Source organism: Tenrec ecaudatus, chromosome 9, assembly GCF_050624435.1.
Source record: "Tenrec ecaudatus isolate mTenEca1 chromosome 9, mTenEca1.hap1, whole genome shotgun sequence".
NCBI classification, from domain to species: Eukaryota; Metazoa; Chordata; class Mammalia; order Afrosoricida; family Tenrecidae; genus Tenrec; species Tenrec ecaudatus.
In genome coordinates this window covers 75,897,527-75,916,334 of record NC_134538.1, presented here as the reverse complement: position 1 = coordinate 75,916,334, position 18,808 = coordinate 75,897,527, and the positions used below count along the sequence as shown (strand labels likewise).

Here is an 18,808-nt window from a genome sequence, read left to right as displayed (position 1 = left end):
TTGAAAATATACATTTTTTAAATTGGTAAACTAGAAAAGATACTAACTAGGTAACTCACTTAAAAGAATTACTTTGGAGGAGAGGTTAAAAACAAAATGATATCTGGTGAAACACACTACATAAACCCTTTACAACTGAGGCCTGAAAAACTGAGTGAAATATAAACAAATGATAATCCTCCAAATCTATGCATCATATATGAGGATAAAGAACTGGATGAGACATCAACTGAAATGAGAGGGAGAGAGATCAAACTAATGACAGAGGCGAGAGACAGAGAGGGGTCCCTTACTACAACCAGTAGGTTTCAGACACAGAAGATAACACACTGGCAAGGAGAACTCAACTTCACAGAACCCCTCCTAAAACACGGACACGGTTTGGACAGATCCTGCCTGCTATCCTAGGAGCCTTCAGCAGTCTGTCGTCTCACCTGTCAAGCTTGGATTCATTTGTCTCTGCAGCCACCAGCCTGTCCTCTTCCTAACACTCTAGGGTCATTCAGCCCCCTCAGATACAGGAGTCAGGAGAATCCTCCTGCCTGACATCTGACCCATGGGTTTGGAACTGGTCCAAACCTTGAACTAGCTCCTTTGTGCATACACCTGTGTGGTCCACGTTCTTTATGTAAATACCTCTACAGAGGAAGGCACTCAAGGAGATAGAGCAGCGGTTCTCAACCTGTGGGCTGTGACCCCTTTGGGGGTCTAACAGCCCTTTCACAGGAGTCACCTGATTCATAGCAGTAGCAAAATTACAGTTATGAAGTAGCTACAAAAATAATTTTAGGGCTGGGGGGTCACCACCATATGAGGAACTATGACAGGGTCACAGCATTAGGAAGGTTAAGAACCACTGAGACACAGTGACACAGTGGCTGCAACAATGGATTCAAGCATAGAAACAATTGTGAGCGTGGCACAGGACTGGGCAGTATTTCTTGCTGTTGTGCTATGGGTCAGAACTGACTCTATGGCACCTAACAACAACAACATATAAACATATATAAGCTTCACTGACTTTGCTCTTCTAGAGAACCCAACATAAGACAACACTGATCCAAGAAGCTGCATGGCCACTACAGAAGGCTGACCCCAAAAGAACATCACCAAGACACATCATCACTGAATTTTCCAAAGCAAAAGACAGAGAATCTCGAAAGCAGCTTGGGAAGAATGAAAGGTTACTTTCAAAGAGCAGCGAGTACAAATAAGACCTGATTTCTCAGCACAATACCTGTAGGAGAGAAGGCAATGGGATAGCACATCTGCCACTCTGAATGAAGAGAGAGAGAGAGAGAGAGAGAGAGAGAGAGAGAGAGAGAGAGAGAGAGAGAATTGCCAACCAAGAATTATATATACAACTCTCCGTCCCACAAATACAACTGCACAATTAGGGCATTTCCAGATGAACAGGGATTGGGGAAATTTATAAAAACCACAGTAATCTTAACAAAAACGCCACAGGGAGTCTTTTCAGACAAATAAATGACAGTATCAGAAAACAACCTGAGATTAAGACACATGCCACCATCACCCAGAAACCAAGACAGAAAAAGAATTCTCTAAAACAAAACAAGCTTCCAAGATGGACAGTAGATAACCAGAGGTATTAACCCATAAACAACTACAAATGTGAGCAATGCAAATAAAGGAAATAAATAGAATCATTACAGAAATTCCAAATGGACCAGAACTCAAAATGATTTTGATATTGAACAGATTTTTTTAATTTTAGGAAGTTAAAAATAAATTACAGAATAACTACAACAGTTAATAAAACTTCTAACCAAGTGGTTCTCAACCTTCCTAATGCCACGGCCCTTTAATACAGTTCCTCATGTTGAGGTGACCCCCAACCATAAAATTATTTTCCTTGCTACTTCATAACTATAACTTTGCTACTGTTATGAATCAGACAACCCCTGTGAAAGAGTCATTCAACCCACAAAGGGGTCATGACCCACAGGTTGAGAACTGCTGTTTTAACCAAAAGGAAAAAATCAAAAAGACTTAGCAAACACAAATCAACAACAAAGGAAAAAATTTAAATGTCTAATAGGAAAATTAATTATGCTCATAAAAATTATATAAAACAAAGGATTCACCAATACCATGAGAGAAAATCTAAAAGGGACAGCAATACACCCATACCTACCACTGATGATATTATGTAAGTAAATCAAACTGCCGGTTAAAAGACAGGTTACTCTGTCTTGAAAACAAGACTCACCAATGTGCAAGATAAAATAGATTCACCTTATAAAGATAAAAATAAATGAAAACTCAAAGTATAGAAAAGAATCCACCTAATGAAAATCAATATTAGAAAAACAACCAATATAATCCACTACATAAATAACATAATGGAGAAAATAAATGGGCATATTAGTCAATATAAAATATTTTTTAAAACTTGCAGAAAAGCCTTGATAAAGTCAAACAACCATTCCTGATTAAAACTCTGAGCAAAATAGAGATAGAAGGAAAGCTCCTTAGTATTTGTCAGATGACTTTACATCCATAAAGAAAACTCTGAAAGAGTACAATTTGGAACAGCTACCAAAAGGATTAAAAAAATTTGGGGGGGGTATAAAAGTTCTTGAAACAATGGATGTATGGATGGATTGTGATAAGAGTTGTAAGAGCCCCCAATAAAATGATTTTAAAATTTTTAAAGAATAAATATAACTTGAGAGTCATCATCTTACTCAATAATATTCACAATAACATCAACTATGAATAGGTAAACAAACCATGGTACGTATACAAAGAAAACTACTATGAAATGTTGAAGAATAATGAAGGAACCAGTAACCTTTCACAATGTAGATGACCGTGGAGAGCGCTGTGCTGAGTAAGATAAGTCCATCACAAAAAGGGCAGATATTGTGCACGACCACTATTACAACAAGACAAGGAAAGGTTTCTGCACAGAAAGAAAATTCTGTGGATTTCCAGGGATAGGAGGTGACTGGAGTGGATATCACTAACTAGATAATACGCATATCTTAATTAGAGTGCGGGGAATGGCAGAAAATAAGTACAAATTCACTAAAGATAAGAAAGACAGAGAGAGATGCACAAGGGTTACAGAGAACAAAGGTCAATGTTATTGCCTATACAGGTCTATAGTATCAGTAACAACAAGCATTAATCTACAACGGGTTAATTAAGTCAACAGGAAAGGTGAACAGTTATGCGTAGATGAAAGGGACACACTCATGACCATCTATCGGTTCAGCAGGTGATATTTCTACATAAATATTTTATGTGCTGCACATATAACAGTGTATGTTATTGAGTCAGCAGGGGGCAAAGGAACATACACTTAGTATCCATAACCAAGTTTCTTGAGACAATGAGTGACTGGGCCTAAGACGTGGGACCCCAGTCCTCTTGGGACATCAAGGCAAGTTGACATACCATAATCCACAAAGACATGCTGCATTGGGGAGTAGCTAGGAGGTGGTGTGGGGGTGTCTTAAATGCTTTGTCTCTCACTGTCTGGAGCGAACACAAGTGAAGAAAATCAAGGACACTTGGAAACAATCAGATCAAAGGATGATTGGACTGTGAGCCTCAGCCCCACGGCCCTGAGACCAGAAGAAGGACATGGTGGCTACTCTGAAAGGGGTCACAAAAGAGGGGTGAGAGCCTGGGTGAAAAATGTGAGACAAAACTCAACAACATAAAAGAAGACAACAACAAAAGACCAGGTTTATTGGTCTGATGAAAAGTGGCAGAGCTTGGATTATGGCCCATGGTCACTCTCCCGGTTTGGCAATGAAACCAGCCCGTGGGTCAACTCTGGCTCAAACCGCAGACAAGGCTACAGGGGGAACAAAAACACCAGGGTGGTAGGCACTACTCAGAACAGTCAGCCACAGGAGACCAGAATGACAGCAGGTGACCGGTCAGAGGCAGGAAGGGACCAGAAGGCAGATGAGTGGGAACAGTAAGCACAGGAAGGGATTGGGGAAAATGCCGTCACATGCGAAAAATTTAATCAGTGGCAAGAAGCAAAAATGTGTATGGATGTGTTCATGGAAATCCAATTTTCCCTGAAAAATTTCACTCAAATAACAAGGAAGAAGGTTAAAAGAATTACACTCATCATGCTGTATAATCATCACTACAATCTTCTTTCTGATCCACTGGATTTGTGCTGCCCCTGAAAAGAATGATTGCTTCATTCACCCTTCTTGATTTTCCTCCACCCTTCTTGCTCCCTTTAGTACGTTCCTTGTTTCCAAGCTTATGACATATAACCATTGCTTCTTTTCTGTCTCATACTGCCATTCATGCTCCCACTCGATGTTACAGGAGACTGGTAGTGCGGTGGTGAAGTGCCTGGCAGCTAACCAAAGGGTTGGGGATTCGAACACACTAACTGCTCTGCGGCAGGAAGATGTGGCCGTCTGCCGCCGTAACGATCACAGCCCCAGAAACCCGACGCTGTCTTACAGACTTGCTGTGCATCCGAATTTGATCACTGGCAATAGGTTTCCTTTTGTCACTAGGTTTTTGCAGTGGTAGGAAGGGTACTCTGTTTTCTGGAGTCCCTGCTGGTACAAATGTTTAAGTTTTCAACTGCCAGCTGAAAGTTTGGGAGTTCAAACCCATCCAAAGGCATCTGGGAACAGAGACAAACTCCTTCCAGAAAGTCACAACTGTGGAGCACAGTTCTACTCTGATACACATGAGATCATATGTATTGTCCATTCTACAGCAAATAGCAACCAGATTAAACATTTTACATTAAAAACATAGTATTTTAACACATATTTAAACAGTAAATACACCCAACACTCTAAGTGATTCTAGAGCCTTGCCCAACTCTTAATAGGTAAATAAAATAGTCTGACTACTCCTATGGTCCTTTGGGAATAAACCAGAAACCCTGACTCCTAAAGATGCTGATGAGAGTAAAGCACCATTAGCTGCATGGAAAAGGTTTTTCATCGGTCACTGAATCTTCTATTTTGAAGTCAACAAACAACCATGGACCACAAAGATTAAGAAAGTCCTTCCAGAGCAAAAGAGAAAGGGTAGAGTAGTAGACCTCACACATTTTGAATACTTCTCATGTTTTTCTCAATTATATTATTTGCAAAAGGGGGCCAGGGATGAGTAGCAAGAGTCAGAAAGAGTGAAAGAACATAAAAAGCATTTTTTCTCATTATTTTCTCTGGGGCTCCAGGGTACAGAATAGAACTAGCTGCAGGATCAGTGAACTAGTTAATGTGTCTTGTCTGGCTAAAGTCTCTAACTCTCACCAAACCACCTTTTTCTGCATTGGTCTGGTAAGAAGGTAGGGGAAGGTACTGATAAGATGCAACTGTGGATTTCCTAGAACGCCATCCTGTTTTTGTAGAAAATGAGCCATCTGAGAACCAGGTGGCGGACTCTGACTACCAGTAAGAGTCAGGAATGGAACCTGTCCTCTAGACCTTCAGCGATCCTCTTGGAAACAGAACACAGCTGTAACATCCGAAGCACAGCAACATAACCAGTAGTCAAAGCCTGGAATGGAGTGAGCACTTCCTAGCTCACCAGACAAGTAAAGCTGATGGCCATTGGGTAGCAGCCGGCCTTGATTGTGGAGTGGGGTGCCTCTGGGCATGTCATTGTGGAAGTTAGACTTGCTGACCATGGAAGTGGACCCGAATGCCTTTGGGCTGAGGCTTACTGGAGCAGTGTGTATTCGGGCACTTAATTCAAAGAACTGGGTTGGCAGACCGGTGGCATCTGAGCTCACCATCTTTGGGCTGAGCTTACAGTGGGCTGGCATGCTCCTTTGGGCATTCATGAGACGGCCTGAAAGAACTTTGTATGTAATGTGCCCCGATTAAAACTCGACCTTGAGCATTTCTCACTGCCATTACAAATTTTCCTAATAAACCCTCTCAGCATGAATGTTGTCTGTGAGTTCTGGGTAGTCATTACAATATTAGAACCTAGCGATCAAGTAAACACTAGTGAAAACAACACACTAGCATATATTTTAGAGGGCACTTGATATGAAGTACAGTTGTTGCCTGAGACCAAAGGACTCTGATAGAGTTAGAATTGAATGCAATGGGGCCAGTGTTAGTGCTTCCTTGGGTGGCACCTTTACAGCTGGACCGGTATCGGAGTGGCAATGCAGTGAGCCATGCGGGCAGCTCTGCTGCCTGGTTCTGGCATATCTATGTCATATTTATATCAAAGGTGGTTGTCATTTTAAAAAAATTTGTACTGATAAGACAATTTCTTCTAACAAATATTGTTTCCCCAGTCCCTTGTATTGAATGTGACAAAATGTAATTTTTATACTGTTAAATGAGGTAAAAATTTGTTTCATGATCAATAAAAAGTCATTTTTTTAAAATTCTGACCATCACTATTAAGAAAAAAGAAAAATCCCATTTCTCCCAGTAGTTGCAAAATTTTAATTCAGTCAAAACCCGGATCATGGAAAACATATAAAGATGTTCTAGGTAACCAACATTACTAAATGACAAAAGTGATAACTGTTAAGTTGATACACACTCAGATATGCATATTCTCAACAACAACATAAAATGACACCAATAGTGTAACCAAATATCTAGAGGGTAGAGTGAAGCAATGAGTTTATATACCAATAATTTCAAAAGCAACATTTTTAAATGTTAATTTTGTCACTAGCAAAAAATTTTTATTGTATATTTTCACTATGTGGCTATTTGCTAAGAGACTGGTTCTAGATGACTGCAAAAGAAAGCAGAATTTACTTTAAAAGTTTTTCTTAAAATGATTTAATTTACATTTTTAAAACTCACCCAATGCACATCACACACACAAACACACATACACACAAGCACATTTGCAAATTGAGATCTTGTTTTGATACTACAAATGTGAATTTCAAAAATACAAACATTTCCTAGAGGATAACTGCAGTCTTTTATCATGTTGCTCTTTTAGAATCAACCATGAGGATATGTGTTATCTATCCTTCTTGAAAATCACAAGGACAGTCAAAGAACCAAAAACTATAAAACTATTAAAAATACATTGGATTAAATGGGTGTTTGTAACCATAAGAGCTAGTTGTTCTGATTCCCCATGACTCAGCAATGACAAAGCATGAGTAAGAAACAAGCTTTGTACTCTCACAGTCCCAGGAGTATAAGCCCATAACAAAAAGGAACCAGGACTTATTTCGGGTTCACCCTGTCTGACCACGTCCCACCTACAGATCATGTAAAATGTAATAGAATCTCCCAAATCTGTCTAAAAAATAATCTTGTTGGGTTGCAGCATGACTGGTTTCTCAGTAACTCCTATTGTTGGTTTAACTTATCCAGTAATGTCAACCTACCTAATAATGTCAAGCACAGCTTCCAAAATTAACTAGAAAGTGACACTGGAGTATATTATTAGTGATATTTAATGAACAAAGCTTTTCTGCAGTTAATGAATGAACTCTATCCAAATGCATGAGATACTATCAGAATCTCATCTTCGTTACTTGACTTTTTATCCTTTTAGTTTGACAGGAATATTGGAGGCCAGTGTTTAGGAATTTTGGAAAAGGGGATATAAAATGCTTTGAGATACAACATGTCATGCCTCTTCTTGCTAAACAGTAGCCTTTATTTACTGTTGGTGTTCATGTGTTAATATGTGTAAGCATATCCAGTAGATGAGTCACAGGAATTTTCATTAGCAGATGGCTAAATGAAATGGAATATTAATCACAACATGTGTAGTTATGGCTTATCCTATTTGAGAGTCAAGGCATTCCAGATGCTTGGAATGTCCATATACTCGGAATGCCCATTCACCAAGGAAAACAATTCACTAGGGTAGTGAATTCTCATTTTGAGATTGTTCCTTTGGTAACAAAATTGGTCTCCTTTTTTCCTCAATGTACAAAAGACTATTAGGGGATACTGAGAGCAAAGGATGGGATAACAGCTTTTGCTCCCAGAACAGGTCCCTGCACCTGACCTGTTTGTCTCGGGCTGTTTTACAGCCCTTCATCTGGGCATGGCTCTGCGGATGGGTAAGCTTATAAAAATCTGGTATGCAAAAGTGGAAAACGCAATTAGAAAGAACAAGGTTGAGCTGTCTGCTTAAAGACAACAAAATTTCCTCAAGATTCAGATCCAGAAACACAGTCAAGGATGACTGAAAATGCACAACAATAATAATGTATCTACATATATGAGGAGATGCCCCCAAACCCAGGTTTTTCCTCCAAAGCTATGTATTTAATTATTTTTTACAAAACAACCTTACCAACTTCAAAACACGACCCCCCCCCCAATATACTTAGTAACATTTGCCAAATCTCCAATTCCATTCGTGGAAACATTTTCAAACTCATCTGTGTGGAATGACTGACAGCAACTCCCTCATTTTTTTTCACCTCTTCTACGTCCTTAAATCACTGTCCTTTCACGTCCCTCTTCATTTGCAGAAACAGAAAGAAGTCGCAAAGAGCAAGGTCAGGTCAGTAAGGTGTGTGGGGCCACAGAGCCATGCTGTTTTTGCCCAAAATTGGTGCACTGAGATGGCTGCATGAGCAGGTGCATTGTCATGGTGGCAAAACCAGTCGCCCATCTGCCACAAATCAGGCCTTTTTTGGGTCACACACTGTTACACAATCTTTTCAGAACCTCTTATTAGAAATCTTGATTAACAGTCTGACCTGGTGGAACGAACTCGAAAGGCACTATCTCCCTCACATCAATAAAACAAATGAACATAGTTTTGGGGGGTATCTGCTCGTATGATAACGGAATGTGAGATCAAAAAGGAGACCAGAAACAGAGCACCATAAAAGGGGTATTTCTGGCACTGTTTGGACTGATAGAGGGCACACAGGAGGAATCGTATCTAATCTTGGTAAGTTCATCTCAAGTGTAGAGAGAGGTTTATTAAGATATCCAAACTTAAGGTCACAAATCATTAATTACCTCCCCTCTTTTTTTGCTTCCAATAAACCTTATGTTAGGATTTGACTTTTCTAAGTAGGTTTTTTAGTTTGATTGTTTTGTTTTTTTTTTCCCAGGAGAGGAAAACAACTGAATGGCCAGTTGGCAAAGGAACGTGCCAGGGTACGTGGAGAACATATTCAGGAAATTGGCAGACCAAATCAAGCATGTTCATAACTATTCACTTCAGAGTCCACGAGTCCTTTGCAGCACAAGCAAAGCAGTACTTTCTTTCTTCATTACATATCAAATAATCATTGAATGGATTTCAAGCAATGTGAATTTTACCTCGTTGGATGATAAATGTTTTTCTATATTCTGAGCTTGTGCTTTAATCTATAGTGGATTTTATTGTGGGGTGCAATTAAATTATTTGAAAACACCTTGATACTTGTTTGATACATACTCGATACTCAGGGATTTTAAGATTTGTGAGGTTGCAAATGAGCAGCATTTATCCTAAATGATTAAGTCCCCATTAGTACGGAAGACAATTATATTATGCCTGTTGTCCAGTATCTTTATTGTTGTTGCTTCAGATTGGAAAGCAAACCGTTCTTGTTGCTCCTTCATTGGAAAAAGTGTACTGTGACAGATTGTCTTTGCTCACCTTTTTCACTCTTCACAACTGACTTTTAAATTTCATGGGCCAACATCCACCATCATCGCAATTCCCGATGACAGAGAAACCCCTGCTGAACTCACTTCCTGGGGTTTGGCTAATAACACTGCTGGCCTAATTATAATTAACCTTTTGAGAGACACAAAAGTTGAAAATTTCCTGCCTCTCTGTTAATATACGGTGGTCAAGTGAAGTGAAGAGTAATTTCTGCTTCTGGACAACTGTAATAAATGATGGCAAGTCCAAGAAATTATGTTGCTATAAACAGGACTAGAAACCCAGTCAAAAGAACCTGTTTGTAGCATACAGCCCATAGCACCACTCAAAGACAGCAGACAACATTTAAGCACCATGAGAATCTTGGCTCAGAGACCTAGACCTCTTTATGTCGGTATATTTCTCCCTAGGAGTAAGCAAGGTACTTTCAAAGGACATTCATTCTTTGAAGTCAGTTAGAAAATTAGTGCTATGGGGTACTAAATAGCACCTCAGTGGCCTGACAGAGATAATGTTCAGCTGCGTGTGTTCATTATACCAGGATGTAATTTCCCCTTTCAGCACACTCTGCTTCTCTTTGTATGTGTCCCAGCTCATGGAAGTATGGGATGAACAACTGTGAAACCATTTCCATTGGTTTCCCTCTGAATGCGCACCAGGCTACAACCGTGAACCATAGTGGGTTTGATCAAACTGGGCCTTGAAGTGTGCCTGGATCCTCCTTCCCCAAAGTATAGAGTCACCAATGGTTTCCCAGAGTTATACATACGGCATTAAAAGTAGGTAAATTGACTTCCTCCAGTCACCAGATATAATAAGAGCCATTAAAAAGAAATGTTTAAAATTTCTGGTTATTTTCTCTTGTTTTTTAAATTAATATATATCTACTGATATACAGAGGTCATTTAAATTGCTTTTTAAAGTAGATGACTAATTACCAAATGTGTGGGGTGGGGGAGGGAGGTATTCTCTAATATATGCCTCTAAGAATTCACTTTAGATCTGCCAAAGTTTCAGACAAAGAGAGTACAAGTTACAAACGTCTTATGATGACAACAAAGCGGCAGTGATGAGGGATGGCACGTCGGTCAGTCAATAAAATTAAAAGATACAATTGACCAGAATCATGTTTCTGCACAAACTTGAAAGGATATGCACACTGCAGGCCCCACTTGTGGCAGGGAAATGCTGGTGTTATGGAGGGGGAAAGAGACAGATGAGACAGGGAATGCCTCTCCTTTATTTACTAGAGCCTGAAAGCAAGAACCCCCATCACCAAGCCATCAAGCTCTATCCTTATCTGTACAATAGAATACAATACCTGGCTCACTGTCACGCTCCCCTCCCCTTGAAATTCATTTTAGATATTTGATAGCAATTCAGTTAAAAGGGTACACGTACTGTTGAAGGGCTTTATGAAATTAACATGACTTACGTCCACAAGGCAAACGTATGGCAGGTATTTGTGGCACCATGTTTACTACAAAACACAACAAGAGTCAAAGCCCCACCTTACGGATTTGGGATACGGTTCATTCTGCCCTTGCTGCAGCAGTGATCTCCATCAGGGAGTGACGCCTAGCTTGGTGCGTGCTGCGCGCCACCATGTTACTCCATGGACACTTTCGGGCCCATCTGGCATCAACATGAGTCTAATGATGTATGACAAAGAACTTTTAGTATTTGAACAAGCCTAGCCATCAGGGAATGTTGTCATGTTGGAGTGCATTCTGTCTTGTGTAACAATGCTTAGCTACAATCATTAAGAGAAGGTAAGAGGTTCCGTTAGCATAAATACGTTCGTGAAAAATCGCAGGTGTATGCACCCTCGGTAGTATGTAATAAAACATCTGGAGTGAATTGTTTGAATGGTCTTAAAAGGAAAGGTTTGAGAACTGACTTCACACATACAAAGAAAGAGCATATTACAGTAACTTAAGGATTGAAGCTATAGAGGCCACGTCTCTTTTAACAACCAGGTGAGGACTGGGCTCCGGTATCTTCTTATTCCTCAACCTGATGACCCAGCATTTGCTCTCCCCAAGCTCTCTGGAGACTCGTCAGCAACAGGTACTATGTCTCCAGGGAGTAGGGATTCAAAGGAAGTCTAGGACTCCTAAAAATCCCACTCCTTAGGAAAGTACATTTTAACTTAATGTCATGGACAGGTATGAATGAATGACTAGGAATGAGCCATGTTAAACAGAAACGATGCTATTTTATGTAAAAAAAAAAAAGTGAGGGAAAGTTTCTGGATCTAGTAAATTAAAAGTTTGGAGATAATATCATTTGAGTTTTCAGACTTAAGAAAGCTTAAAGGGCTGCTTATGAAAAGTAAAATCAATACTCAAGAAGCACATGGCAAAAGAGGCTCATCTTAATTTCATTTGGGAGAGTTACCTCAAGCCCTTACGACTTGCTCTTGCTGGCCAAACCGTACTCCACAACCACGCAGGTCCTCCAGCATTCGGAGAACATCCCAGCGCAGGCACCCTGCTCTTCTCAAGTTCACTTTTATGGAAGACTAACATTAGTACCTGTTTTTCCTAACCACGCCCTTCCCGGCCCCCCACACTCCCAAAGGACTTTTGCTTTTATGAAAGCCGATGAAACGATCCTTTCAGCATTGGTTTTGCAGTAGGTGATTAAAGTGGCAGCAGGAACTGTGGGAACTACGCTCAACATCTCAGCATTACATCCCTTTGAAGTGCACCTATAACCACTCAACAAGGGGCCTTCCAAACGTTCACGGGGAAAAAGGAGTTCAAAGACTGGAATTTTTCCGCAAACTTTGGGAAGCCCTTCTCATATGTTAGAGCTATTTGGTTTGAGTTGGTAGGTGACTCTGAGGGGACCTGAGGATGCTCAAAAATGTCTCCCATGCAAATTAATGGCAATTGCTTCTTCGTTTTATGCCATTTTGGCTCATGAAACGTTTCACTGGAGTGCAATGTTTTTTCGTAAAAGGGATAAAAATATCCCTGCACGTGCCCTCTGCTTCTGGCCACGATTACTAATCCGTTCAGGGCAAAAGATGTTAAAAGTGAAAGCCAAAATGTTCCCAGTCCCTCTGAAAAAAATCATAATAAGCAGTTGTAAAATATTTTAGCCATATCTGTTATCCCATTTTTTTTTTACCAAGAGTAAGTCCAGAGTCAACCTTAATTAAAGATGAATCGGAAAAGTAAAAGTGGGGCAACAAAGAGTGCAGACAGAGCTTGTGACAGAGAAAGCATGGTGGGAAGAAAAGCTACAACAATTCATAAATTATTGGAAAAAAGGATAATAAATGATACTTTGCAAATGACATGCTTTTCAAGATATAATATGAGGATACATTGAGGACCTTGACTTCAATTTTAGGTGTAATTCTAGCAAGTTTGCATTATGTTGCATATTTTATGGAAAAATGTAATGAGAATGATACACTTACCATCTGTTTTCTTGGAATCATTTCCGACATTAGATTGATCCTTCTTGTCTGACTTATTTTTACCATCTTTCACGTCACCTGAAAGCAATAAACATGACAAATAATACATGTACCCAGCTGAGGAAGGAGTTATAAATAGCCTTAAGCTTGTCGAGGCAAATTATATCCGTGCATATGGGTACATGGAGCATAGTTTTATAGTCATTAGGAATAATGTCTACGTGTAAATATTTTGTGTGGTCGCGTATGTTAGGTTCTAAAATACAGACATGATTCAAAAGTTAAGGCTGAAAAGGTCTATTTAACAGGACTGTATGTTAGTCAATGATATTTATTGTCCAAGAAAAGTAATTCAGCTTTCATGGTAGGCTGTGGAGGAAGGAAACACCTGAGATAAATGTAAGCTCCATCAATTAATAGCTACTTCATTTTCCTGCATGTCTGTGTTCTTACATATAAAGTAGGCATGCCAATACCCACCTTACAGACCCAGCATGAGGGGAAAGGAATGTACGGTAAATGCAGTGCCGAATGCGACCTGCATGCCATTCAGTGGCAGTTATTCTAAAACGTAGCTATCACTGGTATCCTAAGTAATGAGCCTATCGAGTTATGATGTTGCTGTGGCTTTCAAAATAAATGAGTTGGCTCAGACACTATAGAACTCTAATGGTGTGTGACAGCTTGTGACGCCTTTCCATGAGTTACTATTTTTCTTTGTATCCAACTTGGCCAATGGCAGAAACCAGGCTAAAATCATGATTTCCAGAAAGGGGATTTTGAGGAAGTCACCAAACGATGACCCTGTAACGACGATACCCTCTACCGATGTGTTCAGTTCCAGCATAATCCCATGTGTCACCACGGAGCGATGGCCACACTTTGAGCTCATGCTCTTCATCACCGTGGAGGAAACATTTTAAAGGGTACAAGACACAAAATTCTCTTTGCAATGTAGCTGCACACACACACACACACACACACACACACAGATATATACCACAAAACTCTTATTTACCCTTTCACCATTTTTTACATGTCCAATTCAGTGCCATTCACAATGTTTATCGGGTTTTGCAACCGTCCTTACAGTGACTAACAACTTCATTTCAGAAAAAAAGAATAGAACAACTTCTGAGGGAACCAAGGAGTTGGCAAGGCTGGTCCCAGGAGCATCTAAGAAACTGAGTATTTATAGACAATAAAACATGCGTTAACGTATATTTGAACCATGCCTGAGGCTACTTCCTTAGAGAAACTGATGCTCTTTCCCTAGAGGAGCCTCGGTGCCCCTCATGCACGCAGCTTCACACCTTCCAGGCTGCTGTGCACTGAGGCTTAGCCCTCGGCTGCAGCAAGACCAGCCCGTCTTCCAGAAGTCAGCAGACAGACGCGGGCCAGTGTGCTGCATAGATGGCAGCCTGCAGGGTGGCAGACTGCCTTCTCCTCAGTCAGGGTTGGGAAAGGGAGAGGGAGGAAGTTTCCCTACAGCCCAGCTAAGGAAAGCTCATCACCGCTGATAGCAGACCAAACCTCAGAGCTCCACCCTGGCACGTTCTTGGGAGACACACAAAGAAGGAACAGGGACAGGGACACACGCCTGTTGGATGCTGTTCTTGGAAGAGAACCCATTAGGTAATTTTCCAGGCATTCTATGTGGAGTAATGGCCAATGGGAGATGCTATTCAATAAACAGTGGAAACAACAGAGCCTTTGGGTGCAGTAATAAATCATTTAATTAGACAGCTGTACCACAGACCCAAACCACCACTAGCTGTTCTTATTATTGTTTTCAATTGATTTCTTTTCCCACCTCTCATTTAATAAATACTTCATTTTTAAGGGAAATAGTAGACTGTCAAAGGAGACTTTGGGTAATAAACAAAGATGTCAACCCAGCCCAGTCGGGTATTCAGTCTCCTGGATTGCTCCCTTCACACCTGCCCCTGAATTGTCTTTAAAATAATGGTTGCCACCTCAGCCCTCTCTGAGGTGGCGAAACATACACCATCCTGGGAGAATTCCTAACTTCATTGTGATGGGCTTGTTTGTAACCATTGGTTTCTCTCGCTGACAAGACCAGAGGATGACGAACTATGGACCATGGGTCATGCCTGACCAGCTCTCAATTTTGAAGAGCCCATACACTAAGCCTGGTGATGATTTTATTGAAGTGATGGGGGTAAGGGGAGGAGCACTGGAAGTACCATGGGTTCAGTGTTGTGCTTCTAACCCCAAGGTTGATGGTTCAAACCCACAGCCAATCTAAGAAAGAAATATGGCGATGTGTATACTTGTAAAAACCCAAATCCTATGGGATTTGTCCTGATATAGAACTGAGTGAGACCTGAGAGTTCCTATCAGTGGTTGCTCGCTCTTAAGCAAGTCATTTAACTACTCTATTTCTTGGTTTTTAAAAATGGGAACAAGTATATGTGCCTGATAGAGTCATTACAACTTATAAATGGACAATGCCTGGCACAATACATGGTGGGGGTTCGTATGCTTACCAGGTGGGGGGGGGATACCTTCTCCTCATTACTTCTGTTGCCCCTGAAAAAGCATATTGTAACACAATCTCTGAAATGTCAGAAGTAGGCGAGAACACATTCTCCCTAACCTTACCTGCTCCCCTTTTGGGAAGGCATAGTTTAGTTGGAGAAGGAGTTGGCCACGCACAGCTTCCTAGCCCCACCTTTTCATCCGACCCACTGCCCCCATTTCATGTCCAGCCACCCTGAACCTCTTTGGGCTTCGTGAGCAGCCTGCCTTTCTCTTGCTTCTGGGCCTTGGAATGTGTTTCGTCTGCAACAGTCTTGCGTGGCCTGTAGGTCACTTCTTCATGTAATTTTCCTGACTAGCCTCCCATTGAATCCCAGCCAAGTTTAGTGCCTGTGCCTCTACTGGGTGTTCATTCAGTGCCGCAAACAACCATTCCTTCACAGTATCACAGCTGCTTGTATCCCTCTCTTATTCAAGGGTGGAGCGTCTCTGGCACAGGCACAACATCTGTCCACAATAGGACCCGCGGTATCCATCACATTGCCAGTGCGTATTGGGTGTTCAAAAGTATTTCTAAACAAGATGCCTGGTGGGACAACCATGGAAAAGTCTAACCTGAAGCGTGTTGAACGCACGCGCTCAATACATGCAGCTCTGTGTGGTGATCAGGAGCAGTCGCTGAAACCAAGCTGCCTGGGTTGAGTCTGGTGCTACCTTTACCAACCGAGGGACTGGTCAGACTCAGCCAACAGCCTTCCCTACTGCCTAGGGCCTGGGCCGGCAAACTGCGGCTCTCGAGCCATGTGCAGTCCTCTCGGTAGGGACACGTGGCTCGGAAATGAAACTGAACATGAAGATGAAACCGCCATAGTTTCATTTTCAGATCATGGCAATTTCCCTTGTTTGTAAACATTTCTGGTTCTTGAATTAGTTTTTAAATTGTTATGAGGGACAGGATTGGCCCTTCCATCTCAAAAGTTTCCTCGCCCCTCTTCCAGGGTGAGCATGAGGGTTACCTGAACAAGCTACATGGCAAGTTCTTAGAACAGGGTAATGGTGTCGACATCATATTTTTAGTATCCTTATGAATGCTGTGTCTTCTGATTAGAAGTCTGATACACACGGATCATAACGGTGGAAATGTTATGCTGAGAACTTGCCACACGTTACCATTTACAGAGGCTGTGCAGCACATGAGCTAGCGTCTGTCTCTGAAGTAGCTCATCTGCTCACACCAGCCACTGACAACATACAGAAGAATCGTAAAACATAATCTCGTGCATGGCCAAGACACATTATTAACTATTATTACCATGATTTTTATTAAGGGCTCACAAGAGACCTATGCTGTGCATAAAACCAAACCTAACACACACACACACACACACACACACACATTGGATCCATTTGCACTCAGAGAGGCCCTAGGTTGGGTTTTTGGGGTTGTACAGGAGCAGAGCCTCATCTGTCCCCCAAGGCTGGTGGGCTCGAGCCGCCTACCTTGTGTGTAAGCAGTCCAACGTCTGTAGGACAGTACTACCAGGCAGGGCTCAGACGTTGTGAGTAGGTCTTATAATGTGCATTTTACAGAGATAGTTGTGCTAGGTAACATGCACAAGGAGGTATGGGACAGGTATGATAATGTACATTCTACAGAGACAGTAGAAGATTCAGAAAGCCGACCATGGTGACCGAGAATTGAGAGCCAAACCTGTGATTTGGGCCCAAGTCTACCAGACAACCAAGCGACCGTGGCCCCCGGCCTTTGAGCAGGGCACAATCCACCTGACTGTGACTGAGAACTCACCATTTTGCTGCTTTCCTCCCGACGACTTCTCAGCTCTGGAGTTTTTCCCACGAGGGTTGTCACTTTTGCCCGTGCGAGTCCCATTTACTTGGCTCTTGGCCTCCCCGGATGTCTTCTTCTCAGTCTCACCAGTGGGGACGTCTTCGGTCTGGCTTTTGGCTTCCAGCTCCTTCTGCTTCTCCTCTGCAGCCAGGCGAGCCTTCTCTTCTGCTTCCTTCTTGGCCTTCTCCTCTGCGCTCACGGCAAGTGAATAAAGGCACAGGAGAGGTGAAAAGAGGTCATGGCATTAGGAGAATTACTTCATTGAAATACGCACACACACACACACACACACACACACACACACATGTCTGCACAGGGACCTATAGTGGCCCCAGGTTTTACTAGTGTTTTTCACATAATTTTGATGAATTTAAGGCAGACTGGCATAAGTATTTAGGAAATCAATGAAATGGTTTCATGATAATGGCATTTCAAGTATGGAGAAACTCATCATAATAATCATTAATGAATTAATATTATAAATGACATAATTATTATTGCTGGTAGCATCTGAATGCATCCTATAAGCCTGGGATCATGCTAAGTGCTCTCAGGAATTATTTTCTTTCATTATCAAAATAATCTTATGAAGAAGCTACTACAATTGTAACTCTATTTACAGGTGTGGAAATCAAGGCTCAGAAAAATTGTAAACTTGCCTAAGAGCAGGCAGAATTGGACCTATATATAAGTTTGCTGAGGGCCTGGAGTTTAATCACATACAATTGATTCAAACCCCAAAATTCAGGTGAGGTAACCACCCCAAGAGTAGCATGGTTTCAGGCTACTGCTGTGGACTTAAAAAGGAAAAGATAATTAAGATACACAAACTATGGGCTTCCCTGTGACCACGGATAAGAATTGGCGTTGGGTTCGGACTAGTATCCTGGTTCTTATCCATCTCTTTGATGGCAGGGTGTCGACATTATTTCCAAATCCATTGCTGGTGGGTACGTCTGACTCGGTGCTTCACAGAAACGTAGTCTAATTAGAAAGATGGGAAGATCCTGGTTTGTTCGTTCCACTAACAGTTTTGAACCCCTACAGCTCCAAGCACAGGGGCTGCAGCAGCGAACTTTGCAGAATGAGGCAGTCGGTGCTGGTGGTGGTGTCAGGTGCTAGCTAGTGGACTCCAACCCACAAAGACCATGTGTGCCCAAAACAAAGCAAACATTTCCCGCACGCAATTCCCACAATCCCTGTTATTCTAGTGTCCATTGTGGTAGCCCCTGTGTCAATCTATCTCACTGAGAATCTTCCCCTTGTTTGCTGAGCCCTTCCCCCATATATATAAAACCAAGCATATGTCTCACTCTAGGTCCAAAACCAAACCAAGCTCACTGCCATCAGGTCACTGCTGACTCACAGCAACCTCCTGTGGGTTTCCAAGGCTGTAACTGTTTAAGGGAGTAGAAAGCCCAGACCTACTACCCAGG

The 18,808-nt window shown here is 41.6% G+C and overlaps 1 protein-coding gene across 2 annotated transcripts in view; it reads right to left on the bottom strand.

Moving 5' to 3' along the window:
* PDE1C (phosphodiesterase 1C) overlaps positions 1 to 18,808 on the bottom strand; it is a 537,043-nt gene that overhangs the window by 42,279 nt on the left and 475,956 nt on the right. For both annotated transcript variants that reach the window (XM_075557555.1, XM_075557556.1), the window contains 2 exons: positions 17,331 to 17,561; positions 13,022 to 13,099 (listed from right to left, as the gene is read on the bottom strand). In XM_075557555.1, coding sequence (XP_075413670.1) covers positions 13,022 to 13,099; positions 17,331 to 17,561 — 309 coding nt within the window. The remainder of the gene's footprint in view (positions 1 to 13,021; positions 13,100 to 17,330; positions 17,562 to 18,808) is intronic.